General features: G+C 38.6%; 1 protein-coding gene across 1 annotated transcript in view; it reads right to left on the reverse strand.

The window, feature by feature from the left end:
* Window positions 1-24,402, reverse strand: part of HECW2 (HECT, C2 and WW domain containing E3 ubiquitin protein ligase 2) — a 73,746-nt gene that overhangs the window by 35,240 nt on the left and 14,104 nt on the right. Inside the window, exons 3-12 of the mRNA XM_029087055.1 lie at window positions 22,340-22,415; window positions 20,302-20,471; window positions 18,113-18,255; window positions 14,499-14,599; window positions 10,339-11,676; window positions 8,894-8,989; window positions 6,656-6,806; window positions 6,172-6,275; window positions 2,844-2,968; window positions 1,191-1,376 (exon numbers count right to left, since the gene is read on the reverse strand). Of these exons, the coding sequence (XP_028942888.1) occupies window positions 1,191-1,376; window positions 2,844-2,968; window positions 6,172-6,275; window positions 6,656-6,806; window positions 8,894-8,989; window positions 10,339-11,676; window positions 14,499-14,599; window positions 18,113-18,255; window positions 20,302-20,471; window positions 22,340-22,415 (2,490 nt within the window). The remainder of the gene's footprint in view (window positions 1-1,190; window positions 1,377-2,843; window positions 2,969-6,171; window positions 6,276-6,655; window positions 6,807-8,893; window positions 8,990-10,338; window positions 11,677-14,498; window positions 14,600-18,112; window positions 18,256-20,301; window positions 20,472-22,339; window positions 22,416-24,402) is intronic.

Consider the following 24,402-nt stretch of genomic DNA (forward strand, 5'->3'; position numbering starts at 1 on the left):
ATAATTATATATTGTGGCATGGCTAATTTCTACTTACTTCTCTTTAGCTTTATGCTTTAATAAAGGCAGGTCGAGTTTCAGTTTGGTCTCATCAAGCACTGGTCTCGCCATGTAGTGGCCATCATCTCTCTCGAGTGCTGAACAGGCTTTTCTACTGGCCACAACTGCTACTTGTGACAAAGGCAATACCACGTAATGAAAATGAGCAATATTGAGCCTAATTCAAAGTGAAGAAATCCCAGTAGGGATTTATTCAGTGCTTCCTCTTGTTGATTAATGTTGTGGTAGCATCACTGTTACCAAACACCACACCAGAAATCCAAAGGTCTAATTCTCTCTATGGAATGGCTATTAAAGTCAATTAAGAATTGCTGTATTTTTCAGGAGAAAATTGACCTCTGAAGAACTGAACAGAAAAAGAATGACTTAAAATTGAGAAGTGTGAGGGAGGCAAAGAACAAGGTTAGTATAATTGCACATTCCTAACTGTGTTTCTAATTAAAAAAACTCAGTGCTTTCCAGAGTCAATAAATCCAAGAAGAAAACACCCCTTTAGCACTTTTTCTACTCTTCAGTTTAGAATCTGCCTGCAATCTTTTCAAGCACCAAGGTCACTATTTATATGGACATTCTCAGCCAACTACCACAACTGATAAACATAAGAACCGAGAAGCTTAATATGCTTACAGTCCTAATTAGGACTTCTCACATGAACTGATAGCCTTACCACTTCCTCACATGCTAATCACAGTCTATTTTTAACCCTCTTACCTTCTGCAAAGAAAATCATATTCTAGATAGTGAGGATACACAAGTTTAAAGTTACATTAAAATTACACTACTACGACAAAAATGTCTGTTCTTTCATTTTAAAATATTTTGTGAGAAATTTAAAAGTGCTGTTTTGAAATGCTGTAGACTTGTAACCATTCAAGATCCCTGTTAATGAAACTATACACAACTTCTTTCCTGTTAACCAATACATAATCAATAGAGTGATCATCCCCAGAGCTATCCCAGTCTTAAGTGCATCCGTTTTACCTCAGGAACTGATGAACACTGGACATACTTAGCATATGGATAGAGAACTTGCCTAGAAAAATGGTTAACTAGTGGTTAAGAGCAACTGAGTCCTGACATGGGAACATCCAAGATGAAGCTCTCAACAGACACATCTGCATTACAGTTACCTTGCCCTGATGGTCATGTTTCATTTCCCAACCTCTCGGCAGCTCCAGCTGTTTGTTTGCAAACATGTTGAGGAAGCCCACCAAATCACGATTATGCTGGTAGCGCTCAAAATGATGGGTGTCCCGTCGGACTTTGGTGATCATGTGCTTCAAACACGTGTTGTTTGTAAACATGCGGTAGGCACTCTGAAAAATAAATAACAAAAGGAAATACTTTTTAAAAAGATAAAATTTCTTCTTACTACAAAAGACATTTACACTGTAAATAAATAATCTAATCATCTATAAAACCTTCGAAATTATCTCCAACTAAGCCACAACGGTATGAAAAAAATGGTCTTCTTTCCGAGGTTTTGGGATAAGTGTTTGACATTTCTTCTTTTGCTTGAGATATACAAAATTTTGGAACTGACTCACTTCAGCAAAGTGAAATATATTACAGATTCTATTTACCACAGTTGTCCCTGGAACTGTGAAGAATCCTGTAACGTTAAAATTGCTTTAAAAGTAAAGATTTCATAGATATTCTCTAATTTCTGGAATAACGAGCCAAATGCAGCCATAGAATACAGCAATAAAGCTTGTAAGGTTTCCTGAAAGACAAAGATACATAAGCTTGAAGAACTTATCACAAATCTACATAAATATTGTTTCTACCTATTGATTTCTAAAAAATATCTTATCACTGCATGTCCATGGGTAATTTATGTAATAAAATTAAAATAAAAGAGTAAAAGGAGAGCACTGAGGAATAGGGAAAACTTTAAATAAAATAGGAAAATAAACAGTTCATGTCCTTCCCTCAAAAAAAAACCCCAAACAAACAAAAAAACCCCAAAAAACAGCCAACCAGAAGCCAGGTCTTTCTCTCTGGATTAGGCGCTCCTATTGCACTGTGCTGCTTCCTAAATCATTCCATGCCCTTACACCTCTACTCCCTGGCCAGAGGTCTTATCTACCTCTATCCTATTTTGTATATTCAAGATAAAGCTATGCAAGCTAAGCAGAATTACCCAGATATAGGCAAGCATACAACTATATCCAAACCAAACTAACACTGACCAGTAATTTAAAAAGCACTTAATTTTTAACAAGTGTGCTTGCAGACAACAGATTTTCATCCCATTACTTCTGTTTACATTATACATTCCATTACACAAAGGAAAAGAAACATCAAAAAAAATATATAAGAAGTAGCACTGAAGAACAGGCAAAACAGAAGAGGAAAATATGTAAGTTTTTTTTGTTCAGTGTGACCTCTAGTATATTTTTCTATAAACCAAGCAAATCATCCCATAAGCAGTAAAGTGATCTTAAAAAATAAGCATCGTTTTAATTCTCAGAATTGTCTCTCACCCTCTGCAAAACACAGTTAGAAAGCTATTGCTTTGATAAACTAATGAGTTTTGTACCATAAGAAAGATGAAGAATTGAGTGGAAAATAAAAACTGCAGAAGCTACAATGCAAACCAGGAGAACTCTGATAGCCCCATCAATTGCAAGGAATGATGATGAGTGTTTGAATTTATCCAGCCTCTCTATGTACCACAAATATCTTAGCATCAAACACTGAGCAATATCTTTGTACACAAGACACCTATATTTGTAAGCAAGTATTCATGAAAGCCTTTCAGCTGTAGATGCTATACTTACAGGGTTAGAATGCAGCACTGTAAAGAACTCTGGGCTGATAAGGAATTTCACAGGGGGAGACTGGAGCAATAAAGTAAGTCTGGATCTGGAGGTAGAGTGAGGCAGCACATTCTCTCTTCGAAAATCTAACAGCAAAGTGAATGACAAAGACTTCCAGTAATAATCATTACCAAAACATCAGTGCAAGTGACTACATTGATTTAAATCAAACAAGCAAGAAAAGCACTAGGTATACAAATATTTCAGATTTATTACGTATTCTTCACAGAAGTGTACCTGAATTTCTTCTAACAAAGCGCTGAAGTTCGTGAAAATATCACAATTTTAGTTTAGTAACTTTTACTTGTTGCTTTTGGTGAAAAATCATTAAAAAAAAAAAAATCACATCCAATTATTTGGGTCACCAAACATGTGCCTGTGTCTAAGACACAAGAAGGTCTCTGTGTCATGCCTACATTGCTATACTGTAGCTGTATGCAGGTAAGTTATTTTTTAACTGTTAACTAATGGATAAAATAGTCATTGTACACTTCAAAATGTTTCATTCCTTCTTTAGAAAACCAAATAAATCACTGCCATTAACACAGTCCTGAGCCAGATACAGTATTTATGAAGCTTATATAAGTAAGAAACAGGTTACCAAGGAAGTACCTTTCAAGTTTCAACTTTCAGTAAACATTCGGGTCTTCTCCTAGCAACTGTGCAAGTGCACTGATTTTTCAACAGTACCAGGAAATGAAAATATATTATGAGTACTATTTGCTACAGTGTTAAAACCATTCCCTCCAGTTATCTTTGAAAATCAACAGGACATTTGGATGTATATTTTAATGCAAATGAAAAATTGCAAATTCAGGGTCTGCAGTGATTTTTCTCTAAAATGTATGCCATCTTCTACATTTCACAGTTTCTTTCTTTTATATATTGCAGTATTTGCACATTTCCCCCACCTAATGAACATTAATCATGTAGAACACAGCTACCATGGATATCAAAGAACAACAACCCACAGGCACAAAAAGGAGAAGAGAGGCAGTGAATGAGACTCTAAACTGAGGGAAAAGTAAGAAGAAATTAAAAAAGAGGAGGAAAAGAACAAAGCATAAAATTCTAAATATGGATGGGTAAACTTTATGGAAAAAAAGGGCATGGGGAAAATAAAGATGTTCATTCTAAGCATCAGAGGAAACAGAAAATTGAAGACTAACAAGTAAAGGAAAAGTAAGTTAAAAAAGAGGGGGTTTTAGAGACACTTCTTAAACAACAGGCCCCAAGCCCTCCCACATGAGGCATGTCTATGGAGTGACATCAGCGTAGCATAAAGACACTTGAAGCTGTGAATGTGCCTGAATACTTGGGCTGGGAGTGTCCTCTAGGCATGCACTGTGGTTGCATGTCAACTCTGTAGCGGTACAAAACTTGGGTGTACACCAATCACTTCTCACACCCTGGAAGTTGCTGTGGTATGCTGCAGATAGGTCCCCTGCCATAATGTGGGTAATCTGGAAACCAGAATGTGTCACCAGGTGGGTTTTTCCTGCAGTTTAGAGGATTATGAATTTGATTTATGAAAAGCTTATTCAGCTGAATTTGCTGATAAGGATTTAGCCTGTATTTGCTTTAAACCGATTTGTTTACAGCACAACAAACCAACTAGCTGCACATGCACAAAGATAGAAAAGGAAAAGGCTAAGGCAGAAGTAAAGAAAAAAAACACAAAGGGAACACTTGGCTAAAAACACAAGTTCTACAATGACTTGAAAATCAAGAAAGAGTGGGATTGCTTGGGTATTAATCTAGGAGTATTATAAGGCAATATCAAGAGCATCTAGAGACAAAGCCAAAGCACATAACAACATAAAACTACACAAGGGACTGGATGGATAACAAACTAACTTTATAAATATATTAATAAATTAGTAGTAGGAAGATGACTAAGGAGAGAACTGCTCAGTGACAGGCAAAACTAGTAATGATGTTTAGAGCTCATTAAAAAAGATCTTTCCTTCTGTCTTCATTCAAAAAGCTAACACTCATCAGACAACCAGAAGAATCAAAAAACAGCAGAAGAGAGAGAACTTTCTTCTTAGGCTAGAATAGGTAAAGAGCAGGTTAAAGACTATGGTTCAAATCAGGTATTTTCAAACCCTTTAGGCTTGATGAAATGTACTCTAAACCACGTAGGACACCAGGTAAAGCAATCTCTGAGACATTGGTGGTTATTTTGGAGGTCTGAAGGAATTCTCAGAAGAAAATGGATATTATACACATTTTTAAGAACAGGTGAAAAAAGGATGAAGGAAACTATAGATGAGTTGGCATATTTTCTATTCGCAGACAGACATATGAACTAATTGTCACACTACTTAAAGCAACGAGAAGACAGCAAAGTAGAGAAACAAAAATAACCAGGATTTCTGAAGAATGAATCATAGCAAACTAACAAAGTTCTTTTCTACTACTTGAGTGGTGTAAAGGCCACATATTTTGATGTTAGTAAGGCCTTTAATACTGTTTATATAATACTCCCAGATTCAGCTTGAGGGAGAAAATTACCTAAAATAGATGAAACCACCTGGAGAGGGGTATGCTGCAGTTTGCAAAAAGGTACTGAAGAGTAGTTAAGATTTATGTCAAACAAAAAGAGTACACTAAGTAACATTCCACTGAGATCTGTCTGGGTCTGGTCCTATCCATTAATGACTGGATAGGGAGGACAGAACTTGCCCCAACTAGAAGATGCTGCAGTACTTGGATAGCAGGATGGCCACAAGGAAAAGACTAGGAAGTAACAGATTTAAGAATATATTATAAGAGAAACTATATGAGTAGACTGTTTAAAAAAAGTTACAGAATGTCCCTCAATGGGAGAACATGTTATAAGAACACATGAAATAACATTTGCCAAGTATGGTTTAAGCACAGCTCATCCTGCCTATCTTCAGCATGGAGATGTAGCCAATGACTGCCCAAAGACCTTCCTAGTCCTATATTCTACCATTTCAAAATGCACTAGCAGATTCAAAATATTTGTAACCCAGACCACACAATTTTATGCTTTTTCACTCCAAATGTCCTGCCTATATTTTTACCCAGTCAAGTCCTGACAGAAAAATGCTCTGAATCTCACATTCATCTCTTCAGTGTATTGAACAGCCTGAGCCATAATCTTCAGAAACTAAACAGTAATGTAAACAAAATGGTTGTATTTTCACCCAGACTTTCAGGGGCAGAAGTTAAGTTGTGCCTTATGTCATTCTCATTAAATCATCTATGAGATGAGTGCTCCCTTTAGAGAGGGAGAAAATAATTTATTATTTTTTTTAACCTGCATTAGAATGGTGAAAGTCAGCTTCCTCTCCAGCTCCATCCACGACATTTGTATGCTCTTCAGGCCTGTCGTTGGTCATTGTTCTTCGGATGCTCTGGTACCTAGGGTTAGAAAACTGAACTTTATATATAGTATGTGGTAACTAAGATCCAATTCTGGCTGTGAGGGAGCTTGCCATCTTTTCTGCCATGTAGGTTAATATATATTGACCTCTAATTTCTGCATCAATAGGGTCCTGAATTTCTGAAAACCATTATCAGAATTTTTTATTTTTATTTTTATTTTTTTTAGCCACACAGGAGATGAAAACAGGTGGAATACAAAAGCCTTAGAAGCCCACAAATTAAAAAGGACAGCCACACAAAACCAAATACATACGGCCAGCTGCAGCAGCAACTGTGACCATGTCTTCATACTCAGTCTTAGAAGGCTGAATGCAGTTTTGCCAGCACACAATTCAGAGACAACAAGGGTTTCTTACCGGCGATTCAGCTGTTCCATTTGCTGGATGGAATTTGACCTTTGGAGAATCTGTGGAGCTGGGGGGGCCGTGGGTCGCTGCCATGTTGTTGTCCTGTTCACGTGGTCCACGTAAAAAATCCGCCCATGGCTGTCGATTCGAGCCTCCCAGTCTAAGTAGCAATAAAATACTGTAAACTATGGAGGGCTTGGGCTTTATTTATTTTAGCTCTGTCACTTTTGTAACCAAATCTATTGTTCCAAGTTTCTATTTCTCTTTTACAGGACGATATCAGCAGAGAACTTTCTTACTGAAGAGTTAAGACATGGCTTTTCCCTATTCTACTGCATAAATCAAATTCCCCATTGTAGTTAAGGGTCTGTGGAATCCATATCTAATAATTTCTATTCTTTCCTCTATTCTGTTTCCTACTAATTTGAATTGTCCCGGGGGGGCGGGGAGGGGAGAATAAATCAGGATACTTAGTCTAATTCTCTTGGACTGAAGTAATTCAAGATTCAATCTCTGAGGCTTATTCCAGTGCAAAAGGCCAATGGTTAAGTACCAAAAACCTTGCAGTCTGACAGCTGTCATTGTTTTCCTCAGCTAATAGTAACAATAATAGAATAGATGCCAGTGCCCTTCCTGGGTTTACATGTACCTATGTTAAAGCTAAACAGAACTGCCAGAAACGATGGACAATATAACAATTAAACTCCTTCATATACTAAATACATGTTCCAGATTGCTGATTCTGCAAATACCACAGCAAATTCAACTTGTGCAAGTGGTAACTATAATGCCATCCATTGGTTTTGCAACACAAGCTACAGCCAGTGTTGGAAGTCTAGACCATGGAGAGACATCAGGAGAGCAAAGATGAAGGCACTGGGACCTTTCCCCAGTCATATCTGGCTTCTCAGTGCTCAGCAGAAACCAGGTGCATCACAATACCTAGGCCTTAGTTAGTTCATAAGCTTTTTGGGTCAGAAACACTGTCTGGCTAATAACTGGTTATAAAATGAGCAAGATAGCAAGACACTGATCACAGCTGGGGGCCACATAATAATAATAAAAAAATTAAGATATTTCATATAAACATCCGTGCCTGACTCTTGGGCACTAGCAACTGCAGAAAACATGCAAACCATTTAGCATGTCAGCTGAAAACCAGTCTTTGAGAGCTCAGTATGTTTCTAGAAGAGACTTTCTATACTGCAAGTCTAGGCAGAAAGAGCAGTCACTGCAGTAACATTTTAAAACCACTGGCAATCAACTAATCCTAAATGACTGCCACTCCGCAAGGAAAGTGGGCATAAAAATGTCTTGACACAAAGAAGGAGAACTAAATTGTACTGTAAAGTATTTAATACTAACAGTCTTAAAACCTCAGGCTTTGTTACTGTATGCGTACCCCAACTTCTGTCAACTCCTGGAGGCTGCCAAGCAGCTCACTGCATTACACTGTAGGGCCTGAGTTGACTCACAAAGAGGGAGGAAAGGCAGGTTTTGAGATAAACTCATTGTGTCATCTCTGCACGACAGCTGTGTGTTTTAGCTGGCCACAATGCATTTTATTCTTCTATCTTGATGATGCATAATTAAGACAGCCTCTTAGTGTTTAAAGCATTTCTAGTATGAACACCAGATATGTAGGAAAGTAAGTTCAGAGGAAAAGAAAAAGCAGCACAGTAGCACAGGAATAAAGAGACCCCTTTAAGAAATTAATATCAGTTCCAGGAGAATTGAAATCTGTCAATTTAGGCTCATCTAACTGCTGCTTAATACCCAGGTTTACTTTAATTGAAAAAGTCTTCACAATGCCTCAAAAATGCAAGGAAAACACAGACACCTTTCAGAAAATCTGCAGATATTAAAAGACGTCACATATTCCTTTGTAAATCATCACCATACAAGAAGTATTCAGAGATTTTGAGTGCTTGACATCTTTTCCTCCCAGTGCCTCATATAGTGTATCACCTCACCTCCCTACCCATGCACACTGCATACTGAACAGGCAGGACTGTGCCTTCCTACTTCTCCACAAACGTCACTTACCAAGTCTGTATACACCACGTATAATTATTATAATACATCCTGATAGTTTGCAGACTGAGCACAATGTCTTTTACAAAAAAGCCTATTTAGAACTTCTCAGCTGTTCATTATCAGTTCTTACATTTAAAAAAGAAATATAATGAGATCTCAGTAATAAGATCCAGGCAGTCTATCCCCTAATTAAAGTATGAAGAACCTCACTTGGTGGTAGAGCCTCATCCACTCTCTGGTATCGGCTAACATCCTGACGTACCGAAGGCAGCGACCTCAAGGGCTGATGGCCATTGGCTTGAGAACCTGGAATCAAAATGCCCATAAATTATTTTTTCAGTCAATGTGAGAAAGCCCTAGAATTGCCTCTAAAGGGAACAAGACATGCTAAAGCTTCTGTAGGACTATGATATTTTAGGACGTATCTAATAGTTAACTATTTTGGGGGGCAAAACAAGTTATGCCTACAGTCCTGGGTACGTGATTTCTCTGGGATGCACTGCAGTTCAGGTCCTGAAAACGTCACCTCTTGGGATGTGCTTCATGCACCTGTGACCAGCGGAATCCAGGGCACAGAAACAACAGCATGTGCCAGAGCCATATCCCAGAAAGGGTCAAGGACAAAGCTCCACCTTGTCACTGCAGAAACCTGCTGTAAGAGTCGGAGATGAAACTGTCCATTGACCCTCCTTGCTTCAGCCACACTGATCAGCAAAACACAGTGCACCCTGACACCTAACTGAGCCCCAAATGTCTAGAAAAATTATGTAAAAGAACATAGTGACAATATTTGAAATAAAGACCAAAATTATTCTTTCCAAATCAAAGAGCTGTTTATGAAGAGAAGAAAATAATAGATCCTAAAACTTCTGAAATGTCATGAAAAGACACATTCAGAAACACAGTTTGATTGCACTCACTTGATTAGATTCACTTCAATCCCTGAAGAAACTGAAGAGATAATCCATTGTGAAATGTGCTTGGAAACAATCTATTAGGGACATACCTCTGCTTTCAGTGATTTTAGTGAGACACAAAATTCTCAACTGTTAAAATAATTATATAACTGGTAAGAATTTCAGTGTTGAGTAACACATTACTCTCCTCCCTAGCTGTGCTAGGATGTGTCTACATAGATAAGGGACTGTGAAAGGGAAGATAAACAGCCTGAAGTGTGACTAAAAAACTATTCTTCCCCCCGCTTTCTTTTGATTACCCTTATGTTTTAATGCTAATATATGCATATATTTTCTTCCCCCTGTAAACATGCCAAAGAAAAGACCCAAATATAAATTCTAGTTTGCATTTCATACTTTTGGGATTATTTCCACTCCATTACCATTTTGATTACCAAGCAGGGTAATGTTGTGGAATTCTTCACTCCTCTTCATCCTCCTTCTCATTACTCTCCCAATAATTAAAATACTCAGTTTCAAAATAAACATCTCTTGGATATTTCAGTTTTAATTTTTTGCTAAATCAAAAACCCCAAGAGTCTTTTGAAGAAGGGAATAAATCTCAAAGGAACAAAAAAGGAATCTTGAAAGATAATGAAATTGAGAAATGAAGATCTTTATTTTCAGATGTTGATTTTTTAAATAATTTTTACTGGCTGCAGAAAGGTCACTTCAGAAAGTGCCTACTGCAGTTATTACCTCCAGTAGCTCCTTCAACCTGTGCTGTGGCACCCTCACAAGCTGCTTGGGCTCCTTCAGTTTCTTCATCCTGAGACTGGCTACTGGCAGCTGCTGCCTGCAGGCTGCTTCTTCTTTGCCAGATTTCTTCTGCTGCCTCCTGATCTTGTAATTCACCTGCCTCAACCTCCTGTACTTCCTCCTGAGGTAACTGTACCGCAGGTAGAGAACCAGAAGTACTAGCAGAGTCCTGTGTTTCAGCACCTGGCTCAATTCTAGCTGCATCAGTGGCACAAGCTCCCTCTTCCTCCTCCTGAGAAGAAAAGGCTGGAGTCTCAGGAAACCTGGCATTTTCAAAAGAACACCGCATTTCAACTGAGGAACGTCGCACAGTTGCGCTTCCGTTGCAAGAGCTGTCTGCCCCTTCCACATCACTCTCCCCTTCTGGCCGGGTACTAGCCTCACTGACACTTTCCGTGCGAGCAGGGTCACTCTGCTCCGTTTCTGATGATATCTGGGAAGGTTCAGACCCTTGATCAATGGATTCTGTTTCACTAATGCCCCTTCTGCTCCCAGCAGTGGCATCAGCAGCTCCTGTGTCGGCACTGCTAGGAGGCTGCTCTGCCTCCTGAGTGGCACATGACTCACTGCCAGCCTGGTCTGCTGGTGCTTCACTTTGAGAACCTTGCAGGCTTTCACCTCCTGCTAACTGCGACGGTGGAAGCTCTGGGAGAGTCTCTTGCTGGTCATCAGTTGATGGCAAAGGAGCTTCAGAGACTGAAATGTTTTCATTCTCTGTTGGCCCCTGCATTACCTGATCTGACAAGTAACTTAAACCATTTCTTTCAACATTCCTTGTAGCACCATTAAGCATTACTAAACCACCATCATCTTCCAAGGAAGACTGTAAACCCAGGTCTTGATGTAGCTCATGCTCCTCTTCATCTGAGTCAATGTGAAGCATAGCATTAAGTCTTGTATCAGTAGGGAAGCTACTCCTCAGTTTTGGGGAGGCTCCACGTGGACGTTCACCATAGGCAGACGTCCCAGGTCTGGGATGATTATTGTGTTCTATTGCATCCAGATAGTCATTGAGTGAGTCCTGGCGACCTCTGGTAGGTGATGATCTTGAAGCACCAGAAGTCAACTCATCCTGGTCCGTTTCCAGAGTTGTACTAGTCCTTAAAGTGTGTCTCAGGATTGTTTCTCCAGAAGATTCTTCACGGACTGGACCATTGGAACACACTGTGGATGTATCGTGATGTCCTGCTGGCATGTCCTCATCATCGGAAGGGCTCCCTAAGTCTCCATTTACAGAGTGCACTCCTAGCAAAGTGCCAACTGTTTCTGGTGAAGCATCTGCAAAGACATGAAGACTGAATGTGAAACACAATGCAGAAAAAGACAGTTCATTGTGCTTTGTCTGCATCGCAGAAGATCACAGAAGTGATATAAAAATGCACATCTTCCAAGTTGTTTGCTTATTTCAATCAGACAACTAAGGGAAGAACATACAATTAAAACAACAGAGGTATCTACAGCATTGTAACAGCAATTACAGAATTTTCTCTGTATAAATCTATACTGTTTGTAGGATGCAGAAAATTTAAGGGGTGTGAAGTATGACTTTAAAGGACACCCATTTTGCTTTCAGAAGACAGAGCACCGCCAAGCATCTTGCCAAACTGTCAGTAAAACCAGTCTCACAACCAAGGAACCAGTTTTCTACAATGTATCTCTCATATCCAAAAGTAGGATTTACACAAAACCAGTAGCTGACACCATTTATCATTACATCCTTATCAGCATGCAAACCACCATCTGAGAAGCATATGAAAGACAAGAAGGTCATCAAGGGTAGTCAGCATGGATTCACCAAAGGGAAATCATGCTTAACTAACCTGATTGCCTTCTATGACAGGACAACTGTCTGGATAGACGAGGGGAGGGCAGTGCATGTTGTATACTTGGACTTGAGCAAGGCTTTTGATACTGTCTCCCATGACATCCTCATTGGCAAACTCAAGAAGTGTGGACTTGATGATTGGACAGTGAGGTGGACTGAGAACTGTCTGAATGACAGAGCTCAGAGGGTTGTCATTGGTGGTGTGGAATCAAGTTGGAGGCCTGTATCTAGTGGTACCCCCTAGGGGTCAATATTGGGTCCACTGTTGTTCAACCTATTCATCAATTACTTAGATGAAGGAACAGTGCCTCCTCAGCACATTTGCTGATGATACTAAACTGGGAGGACTGTCAGATATGCCAGACGGCTGCGCTGTCATTCAGAGGGACCTCAACAGCCTGGAGAGATGGTTAGAGAGGAACCTCATGAGGTTCAACAAGGGAAAGTGCAGGGTCCTGCATATGAGGAGGAACAACCCTGTGCACCAGTACAGGTTGGGGGCTGACCTCCTGGAAAGCAGCCCTGTGGAGAAGGACCTGGGAGTCCTGGTGGGCAACAAGTTAAATATGAGCCAGCAATGTGCTCCTGTGGCCAGGAAGGCTCACGGTATCCTGGGTTGTATTAGGAAGAGTGTTGCCAGCAGATCGATAGCAGTAATCCTCCCCCTCTACTCAGCCCTGGTGAGGCCACATCTGGAGTTTTGTGTCCAGTTCTGGGCTCCTCGGGACAGGAAGGACATGGAACTCCTGGAGCGTGTCCAGCGAAGGGCAACTAAGATGATTAAAGGACTGGAGCATCTTTCATATGAGGAAAGGCTGAGGGAGCTGGGCCTGTTCACCCTGGAGAAAAGACGACTCAGAGGGGATCTGATTAATGTTTATAAATATCTAAAGGGAGAGTATCTAGAGGACAGGGCCAGACTCTTCTCATTGGCACCCAACAATAGGATGAGAGGCAATGGGCGTAAATTGCAGCATAGGAAGTTCCACCTGAACATAAGGAAGAACTTCTTTCCTGGGAGGGTGACTGAGCACTGGAAGAGGTTGCCCAGAGAGGTTGTGGAATCTCCCTCCCTGGAGATATTTAAAAACCGTCTGGACAAACTCCTGGTTCATGTGCTCTAGGAGTCCCTGCTTGAGCAGGGTGGTTGGACTAGATGACCTTCAGAGGTCCCTTCCAACCTCAGCCATTCTGTGATTCTGTGAGATCACATGAGGAATCATGAATTGTGTACAAATATAAACTTATGTACACAACATTTATTTTGAGTTAATTTATAGGACTTATCCACTGTAAAGAATGGGAATCTACCTAAGTAAAGTTCATGGGATCTTAGGTATGCTACGGGAACACATATAAAAGGGAAATGAAAATAAGCCACCTCATTTGAGAGATAAGATGGTAACTCCTCACATGTGAATTAAAACAGGCACAGAGTTTAATAATCCAGATGTAAGTGTCTAAACAACTGCAAAAAACTAGTAGTGAAGTCTGTGAACTGGAGTGCCTGGCAACAAAGAGGACTGAAGACAAGCTTTTTTTTGTTTTTTAAATGGTGACATAGCAAAAATAATAATGAGATATAGGACTACATGGCTACAAAAAAGGCAAGAAGGTTGTATCAAGTTAAAAGATAGAGCAATATCTCACTACCAAAGAGATAATAGGAAGTCTAAAGAAGGAGAATCTAAAATCATAAACATGTAAATAGAGACATATGATGTGATAAACATGTAACTGTACCAGCCATGTCTGGCTAGTTGCCTTCAGAAAAGGAAAAAAGGGAAATAAAAGAACTGCCTAATAGAAGCGTGTGTTCTCATAACCATAACAGACTGGGATTCTTGGTTCTAAACAGGACAGAGTCCTGTAAAAGGGAGACAGGACAGAGTGATCTGCATGTGCACTAGCAGGGGGAGAAAGGGTAGAATCTTACTTCCAACTGCTTATCTCAGCCAACGGTATTACAGAGTGAAGAGAAACAAGGAATTTGATTACCAAATCTATCCCATAAAATGTGACTCACAAGCAGACTCATTTAAAATGTGTCTAACAAAATAGGAAAACAATACAGTAAGTGTTGGTGTTTTGGAATTACCACCTCCAAAGCCGTACCTGACATATCCAAACTTTGAAACCCAACAGAAAAAACTATAATAGAGGCACTGTAGGCAAATGAGAAAGTATATTACCACAGGAAATCCTACAAATAGAAACACATAGAGACTCTCTCCATACAACTATCTGGAGATCCAGATCATTGAAAAATTCTCACCTTCATGAACAGAAGATGTGATTTCCACTTTGAACTGGAGATATCCACTTACATGATCAGCTGGGAGCCTTCTGCCAAGATTATAGCTGAGAACCTGGTCTCTGCAAAAACAAAGATATTGGGGGTTTTTACAATTTTAACTGGTTTTATTTTTCTAGTATTTTGTATCAGAGACCCAGAGATAAGAGTTACTGTGATAGAATGTCATTTCTATTAGAATCTTAAAATCAGCCACATACACTGGTTTGTATGGAAAAGCACAAACACCAACAAGGGTGTAAAATACCTTTAATTAACAGATAAAACAGCCTAACAAAATATTTTTTATCCTTTCCAAATACAGATTGTGCCCCAGCAATTCTTATATATCCCTAAATCTCTTCCAAAGTCCTAAAGAAATCAAACTGTAAAGGATCTCCTTTCCCCTAACCTCCTCCTTCCCCAACCCAAAATATGTTTTATAATTAGCAAAATCTTTCATTTTTAAAAACCTTCTGCCCCCTTGTGGTTTTTACTATATACAAAATTCCAGATAGTTTCTTCACATTTTAGTTCTCATTCAGTAAAGCACTTCAGCATTTCTATTTATAAAAGCTATTAATGCTCAGATTTAACTTTAAATACATTCTTAAGTGTTATTGAATTCAGTGGGACTCAGATTTGATTAAGCACTTGTATCAGCTTGATACTTAGGATGAGATCCTAGGCTATACATTTGTATTAGGCACAGCCACAATTCACTTCCCCAGCTCCCCTCAGCACAGCTGGGACAGTTAAAGTGAGAGGAGGGGGCTGCTGAGGACTTCCATAGGAAATTATTCCTATTTATGCAAATAAATTTATACTGGTATAAACACCTCTCCTTTACTGGGAGCACTCCTGCTGCAATATGAGTAAGTGATAGACTAAAACAAATGCAAGGTCATTACTGAAATAAGCTGCAGTAGTTTGTACCCAAACATTAACTTTTAGCAAAAAAAGTCCTGAGTGGACAACGTAAGGCAAAGCAGCCCCCCCACACTGCTCTATGGGAGCAAATTATCATAGTAGCGTCTCCAGGCTCTGTCACAGATTCATCGCTCTGTACTCCAATTACAATTCTGAGCCAGACTTGAGGTGTTCTCCAAAGATTGCCATTTGAGATTTCCAGTTTTTAAATAAAGTTTGTATTACTCTAGGCCATTTGAGATTAGAGAAAACCACAACATGAATGTCTGCTCTGTAATCAGTTGAATCAATACTAGATGAGTATTATGTTCATTTATCATAATTCCCATGAAATTTAAGGCCACCTGGACATTTTGTTACACAAACTTGTGAGTTATGCTGACAGTTAAAAGCTGGGCAGAATTTTAATGCAGTCTGTCTAAAAATGGCTGGTTCTGGACTTTACCTTTTAATTTGTTAATACTGATCCCTAATAAAGGGAAGATCAGGTTAAGCATATGATGTACTGTGAGTCCTTGGACTCTGTTAATGTAATTTTTCAAGTTCACATGTTAACCTAGTAGAGGACTTCAATTGTCTTTGACGTTACCAAAATAAGAAAGAAGAAAGTGAGGATGTTTTGCTTGCTTGTCCAAAACCAAAATAAAAGAGAACTAGCAGCTGATTGTACGTTTGGCACATTTCTACTTCACCTCTATATTAACCACTCCTTTCCTTTGCAAAGCTGCTGGTGAAATGTTGTCTGTCTGTACAATGTCTAGGAAAAAGGAACTCTGACAACTGATTGGCATGCAAAAACTGTAAATGGACAAAAAAATTATAGATGAAGAGGCAAAAATATCTGCAAGACTGATTTAATGTCAGTTCTAACAGCAGTATGGCAAAATCAAACTGAATACTTAGCTATATTATTGCTACACATTTATTATACAGCCTTTCCTAAAAAGATTTGATATAACAAATATACATAACTAAAGTATGGAGAAGAAAACAGGAAATGTCTTCCAGAATATGGGTTTGAAAAAACACAGACAAGAACTGATGAACACAGCAAACAGGTAATTTACAGACTTCACAGCACTACGAATCCCAGAGCAGAAAAACATGCTGGGGCTTAGTGTGGAAATGAACACCTTGAACTAAGTTTTGAAATCAGTCTGTATTGTGGTGCTACTTTTCAGTGTCTAGTAGTGTGCAAATTTACTAGAAAAAGTTACTTGCTCAACTTACCACAACTTGTTGAAATGCAAAGATCAAGTATTTCTTAGAAAAGTTAGATCACATTTACACCTGAACTGTTCTTGGATAGCACTACAAAACAAGTGGGCAGGCTGTTTTTTTCTTTTTTAAATAAATTCTGTATCAGAAGACATTAAGCTATTCTTAATTTTATTATTACTTTACTTACCGGTGTAACCACCACTTTGTAAACTTAAAGCTAAAAACTTTTCAAATTGAATTTGACTTTCTCCACTTATGCAACTTGTTACTTTGATGGGAGTATCTGTGAAAAAGGAGGCCAGTCGTTTATATCCCGCTTTTTGTGCCAAAGCATGATGATACTGCCATTCCCTTAAACTTTCAGGGAAGAATATACACATTTTATTTCACCATCATTCCTCATAGGCCTCATCCAGTGGCCTTTTGAAGTTAATGGAAAGACGTTGACTTTACCAGACTTTGAGTTAGGTCCTATACAAAACACACTTGCATAATTCAGTTCCTACCATTGTCTTTTAATGAGTTATTTTTTCTAATTTGTCAAGTATAGCATATAAATGTAAAAAGATGCTAACAAAACAATACACTCTACAATTACTGCTCCATCTTAAATGTAAAACTATTTTTGCACACACTGCTGCATCTCCTGCAGACCTCCAGTCATTTGCTTTACACCTGCAGTGTACCACAGTGCCTAATTACCAAGTCTCAGACTCTTCTTGATGCATATGGCTGTATGAAGGCCTCACCAGAACATCCACTTGTCTACACTAGGCTCCCCTCCAGTAACTGTCATTAAGTATAAAACATCTTAAAAGTTTCTAAGTGCCTTGCATGTTTATACCGTAAAGTTAGCTACCAAAACATGAACATGAATTTTTAAAAACAGCACAACAGGAGAATTTGGAGTCCCATCAGTGCACTATTCATAGCAAAAGGCAATTTTAATTGCGTAATACCACCAGCACTCTGAAAAATAAGGAATCACTGTCTTGCAGTTCTGGCCATTTAGCTGAACAGATATTAAATCTCTGATTATTAAACTGACAATTAAAAATAATTGAACTCTAAAAGAAGTGAGACAATAAAATCTGCTTCTTCTAAAAAGTTTGCACACAATCATGTAGTATTGTGATAATGCCCTGCTTCTTGACTAGCTAGCCAGAGGTTAACATTTTTTGCAAGGGTAACATTTTTTATGTAAAGAAATCAAGCTGAAAACAAATTATAGACACACACACAAACAGCTACATGCCTTCAGAACAGGGTTAGAAACAATGACATCTTCCAGCCAGGAAATAAGGCTATTAAAATTGCTACTGAATTTCTCACTACAGATGCAGTAGAAATTTGCTAGTCTGTGACAGTAAGCCAGGAAGGCTGCTCTGCGCCAGTATCCTAGATGTTGATCAACAGAAGTTAGCATAAAGAATGTATTAATTTACCCAATTGCATGTCTCTCCAATAGTCTCTGAACTGGTATGGTTAACTTCCCAAGAAAGCGCTTGATGATCGGACGACTCTTGGCAAATTTGTCTTTAACCTCAATTTCCAGGACATCTGTTAGAAGTGCAACAAAAGAATATTTCTGGAAGGAAAGAGCATATTTGACACCATATCAATACACCTTTATTCAGAAAGTGTGTACATAATTACTACTAGCGCGCAGTGAACTCCGAAAGCAGTAAGTGATGACAGCAGTTGCCATATCACAAAATAACGTCAGCATCATTTTTTAGGGACTGTATTTTTGCATATGTAACTAGCCTCTCGGGAAACCCAGATCATTTTACTGTTCCTTCCAAATAATTGCTCAGTAAGGAACCGCACTGGATAAAAGCACTTTCAGGGTCTATGTCAGAAAGGAGAAAGCAATTTTCATGCAGTTTATGAATACTTCAGCTTTGAGATCTGTGCAGCTCTGTCAAGTCTGCCTGAAGATGGCCAAAAGATTCAAAAGGGGTACAGGACAAATACATGAGCAGGCATGTTGGCAGACATGTACACACATACACACAGTGTGATAACAAATTCCCTTAGGAAAGCAAGTTTAGGCACCAAAGATTTTTATTTTTCCTCTAGATTTCAAGATATTTCAAAGAAACAAACAAAAAGACCTCTGAGCAAATCACAACCCGAGTACAATACCTAATACACATCTGGCTAGACAGCTAAAGATGTATTAAACAAAGAAGAAATGAAGGAACAACTCCTCAGTTCAGCTGTAGAAATCAGCTAAATACATCCAGGAATAAAAATACTTTCTCATGCTGGGCAAATGTTGGAGATGGATTCCTGTGATAAACAGAACCTAAAAATTTGTCAATCTCAGTTTGCTATAAAATTGCAAATTATTTTGCAGAAAGAAGTAGATGGAAAACAGGAACAATTCTGCACCACTGGGACAGCAAATGTAATGGGAACATAAGCTGCTGTTGTCAGAGCATTGCTACAGGGAAAATACAGCAGTTAAAGCAAGCTGATAACAACGCGTGCACCACTGAACATCATCCCTTTTCTAATAAGCTTCAACTTCAAGGAGAACTGGAGGATAAAAAAGGGGAAAAATAAGACTAGATTTTCTTTCTATCTAATGGATAGATGGATGGACAGAAAGATGAAGAATCAATTTAGAGATCAGAACTCTGATTTTTTAAAGATTTTAAGACTTCCATACATCAACAGTCTTTCCCAAAACCAAGCACCCCAGAGCAGAGCTAATGCTGGCCCTGCTCTATTCTGCTTTACTGCTTGTTTGGTTTCATTATGATTTGTGGGAACATTTTTCAAAGCCCACTCAATTTTCCAGTCTTCCTAAAGAACACATTAATATTCATCCAACACAGTGCAGGCATCTGCTCATTAGAAAACAGGCACAGATCAAAAATGCTGCTTGCTGGTCCTGAAAGGGTTATGGACTTATGTCTGTATTTTCACCTTGTTTCCCACATAAACATTTATCTTCAAAGTCACAGCCTGGCTCTTCTGTGCTCAAATATAGTTGTGGGACTGAATTCTTTCTCTGAGACCTGCACATTTTATCCAATATAAACACATCTGGAAAACTGGCTTCTGCCATACTGCTTCTTTTTCCCCCATTGCTGAGCGGTGCTGTAATGCCTCCCTGGGCTTTCCTTCCTACAGCAGTGCATGCAGAGGCTACACCAAAGAGCATCCCCTCCGCCTGACAAAACTGAAAGCTTGGCACATGCTATGCACAACGAGAATATAATTTCCAAATGAACAGTTGCTACAACCACTGAGCATAAATGCTCATTTATTGTACCATTTCTTAAAGAGTCTTCTCACAACATATAATCCATTTCAATTAATTTATTTTTGCAATTTCAAGAAATCTACAGGGCTACTGAGTGAGGTCAACTCTTGTTAGCAGAGAAGGGAAAGAAAACCTCAGAGCAGCACAGCTTAAATACACAGCTTAAATATGCAGATGATAGCTGTTTCTATCCAACAACAGGGTTCCTAAAATTACTACAATTTCTGTGTCAGTTTAAATAACTAGCTACAAAATAAGCTCACAGCCTTCAGAGAGTAAGGACTAATGCACAAAAAGAAAATACAAGCCTGGTACACTGCATCAGCTCACAGGCAGCTCTCGAAAGGGACACATTACCTCTCTGTGCCAAACAGGATTAGTTGTGTTACTGATGATAGTCGACCTTCTTTCCTGGCCATGATGAGCAAATGTAGGAAATGTACTTTTCTTGCCTGGCTGAATGGACATCTTTAGGTAAGGATCAGGGTTGAAGAACATGCCTTTTTTAAGTCCAACTGCTCTAATATCTATAACACAAAACAAGAAGGAAGGAAAAAGGAATTGATTAAATTAAAGCTACTTCACAATGTAGTACACTCCTAAAATATTACCCAGGAAATCAATTCACTATAAAATATTAAAGCAACTTAAAATTACTCATATGTTAACTGGATCCAGTGTACAGAAGACAGTTAAAGCAGGAAGTCAAGGGTTTTCCCAACAGAATATAGGGAGGAAAGGTATCAACATCCTCATTTACATTTTAACCTCCAGTCATTTTTAAAACAAAAAGCATGAACTTTTAACTCGCCTACAAATGTTTTTCTCAGTAAGGTATTTCCACTCTTAAACAGAAAACCCAAAAATCACAAAAAACCATCACACAGTACTTGCCCTGTTTCTGAGTAAGGGGAAGGGGCTAAGATTTAAAAAAGAAACTGTATAGAAGGTAATGTAGTGAACTGACACTTTCCCGAAGTTGAGACTTTGATAAACATAATTTCAAATACTCATTATCAAGGTTGCTCTGGACTGTCATGCACATTTTCTCCCAACTTAGAAGATAACTTATTTCAAATAAAAGGAGCTAAAGTATTCTGAAAATGCTTCTTTCTTCCTAGGGAAACCTCAGTACTGCAGCCCTTGTGACTTGCAACAATAAATAATAATTTCCTCAGGTGCATATTCTCATGCCTAAGGACTCTAACGATAGCACAAGCTTCAACAAGAACAAAAAGAAACATTTTTGGGTTTTTTTTACATAATACTAGATTTTAAACTTAACTGTACAATTTCTCTGTTTAGGTTTGCTGAACCACAAGATTTTTGTGTTTTTCTCCATTAAGTACTCCAATACACTGCATGCAGTCTTCATAACTCTAATGCAACTGGCACATGAACACTTAGATGAGCAGTTTATACATGCAGGCAAAATCTATTGCACTAAAATGAAATGCCACACTTGTGGATTAAAGATTAAAAAAAAAATAATTTTATATATATATATATATATACACTACCCAATGTTCAAAATTAAGCCACACAGTAGAAATACCATGAAATAAAGGGTAATTGCCTTTAAAAGCAACAACTTTGCATGTGCATAAAACGCTTCGGAAAATACGTTACAGACCTATCAGTCAATACACCTTCCAAAATTAATTTAGGGGACTCCTCAGGCTGAGTCACAAACTCCTATTAAGCACAACAGTTTTTTCAGAATTCACAAAACAATCATTTTTATAGCACTATATGGAGTCTATGCAATCTATCAGTTCTATCCCAGATAACTTTGAAAAACAGGGTTTTGGTTGGTTTTTGGTTTTTTTTCTGCTACAATCTCCAAATGTTTCATTGTCAGCTTTTCAAGATCCAGAAGCAATCTTTTTCTCAAGTTGAATGAATATGCTTTAGCCTCACACAAGACTTCCCATGGAATAATGTGCTAATCAAAACAAGTTAAGCTGTAGACTGTACCCCTACAGCTATTTTGCTGTAGTGACAGTTTAGCTCTGTTACACGTAAAGACTTTTTTCCTTTTTTCCAACCATTTGCAGCCATTGCTTTTTTAATACTTCAAAGTCATGGAACCAGCTTGCATTTTATTTAGAGGCTAAGTTTTCCACTCTTTAATCTGAGAGGAACTCTCCCTTGTGCAAACTGGAAATTTCTCATGCTGGGATTCATCAAATCTATTTCTTTCACTCCGGGAGATTCAGGATCCTGGCTTGTTTTCAACAAACAAAAGTTGTAAAGAAATGACATCTTTGAAGACACTAGAGTGTGCTCCTACAGAAGCTAATGAAGAAAAGTGTTCTTCCTATGATATTACTTAAAACAGCAATTTTTTATTTTAACAATAATATGTAAAACACAAAGTAGTGTTGGTTTTTACCTGATAGGGTAAAGCTGACTAACTTCCTAGAGTGCTGGGCTCCAGAAGCACCTTCATCTGTGCCTTCTACTCCCATCTGAAGAGGAGGAAAAAATGAAATATACCACAAAAGTTTTTGTCTGCTTTGTATATGCTTGAGGATGATAATGCAATTTTAAGGAAGCATGCAGGGGAAGAATCTGACCAACTACTGCCTATTACCATGGACAGGCAAAGTACAGCATTTGTTTCTAGGAAAATATCTATTATTTATGCCATACAGTGCTAATACACCAATACTTGGAATCTTCCAAACAGAACAGGTACAGGCTAATACACATGCAGACACTATTAATTGGAGAAGAGGAGGCTATATTTTCTTAGGTTTCCCTTTTGTAAAAGAAAATCAACAGTATGGATTGGTAATACATACCAAAGCACTGAGTTGGCCAGTGACAGCATGTGTAACTTCTGTCACTTTCCACAAATAGATAATTTACTGTGCAACAATAAAAGCAAAGAGATCAAAGAGAGACTAAAAACCAGCCTTCAGATCTATGAACAAAAGCTCCTTTTAAACAGAAAAGTGTATCAGATATCTAAATATGAATGTGGTCTAAAAGCTTATGCTTCACAGATTTTCAGGTTTGGTTTCTACTGAAATCCCTCATTAGGTAAAGTACTACTTCAAAATAAAAATTTTATCCTGTATTTAATGTCTTGCTCTTTCAATTAACAAATGAATTTGTTTTTCAAGACAGAGATGTGCATCCAGCCGAATAGTCTATCATTAAGATATCAGTGGAGCTATCTTTAAAAGTCAAACCAGGTAGGCACTACACTCACTCCCAGGCAGAAGAGGTGACACAGCCTGATGAAAAAGCTTCAGCCAAACACAGCACTGGGGACTAAGACTAGTGATAGAACAGGAAGTCAACTAATCTATTGAACGATTAAGAAAAAAAAAAAGCTGAGTAACAACTCGCACACCTATGTGTGTACAAGAAGTATTTAAAGCAGTTTTGAGCAGCCAAACAGTTGTTTGAAGTGATCAGAATGATAAATGATTTCTGGAGCCATGGTAGCCGCAAGGAATCCACTCTGCATTAACTGAAAACATAATCATTCCTTTCTGTATTGCTTTAAGGTATTTAATATCATTAGCTTTCAAATACTTTCCATGATGGTCAGCAAGCACATTGGAATTTCATCGGAATTAGCAAACATATGGAATTTCTCCCATTGCAAAACTCTAATACTTCATACACAACAGTCAGTGAAACAAAATGATGAAGAAACAGTGATGAGGTTGATGCCTGATGTCCCTATGGGCCTCAGCAGCCTTGTGAGGGAATGTACTGTGCCAGCAAGTGCCAACAGTCACCAACCAGCCCGTTCCCTTCCCTCACTGCTGGCTTCACGATGCACCTCCGTTCTCAGGGTAAGATGTTTCTCACTAGAGTGCTCAAAACTACCCCTTTCCCATCCAGCATGACATAATTACGCCAGTGACTTTATATGGATGCATAAGTGCTGACAGTTGGCAAGCAAATCACAAGGGCATCAAAAGTAATGGGTTAATTCCAGCTGGATCAGTGTCCCCTCATCCACAGATGGATTCCCTGCAAGCAGCAAGGGGTGCATGCCCCTAGGAAGGTGAGGCTGCCCAGGCAAGGCCAAAGGAATGCTATGTATTTCAGTGTACTCTTTCAGGCTTGTTCTAACATGCATTGTTTTCTTGTTAAAATTGTTATTCATCAACAAAAAGACCTTCCTCATACTATACCTATTTTTCTGCTACATTGATTCTGTTTGAGTAATACTGTTTACATTGCTCATCATTACTTCATTTTATAGAAAATAGGATTTGCCCACAATTCAGCTATAATAAAATGAACTGTAAGTGTTCCCTAGCACTTCCACAGCTTCACTATACACCTTTTTCCTGTTCCATTTATGACCTGAACAGCAATTTCAATTTTTCTGTGCCAAGTATGAAATTTCACCCCAGCATACATGCTTCGATTTTTGCACTACAAAGGCTGTCTCATCGGGTGTAATGCACTGTTTCTCGATGCTAGATC

The sequence above is a fragment of the Antrostomus carolinensis genome, unplaced genomic scaffold (genome assembly GCF_000700745.2).
Source record: "Antrostomus carolinensis isolate BGI_N321 unplaced genomic scaffold, ASM70074v2 scaffold16549, whole genome shotgun sequence".
Taxonomy (NCBI): Eukaryota; Metazoa; Chordata; class Aves; order Caprimulgiformes; family Caprimulgidae; genus Antrostomus; species Antrostomus carolinensis.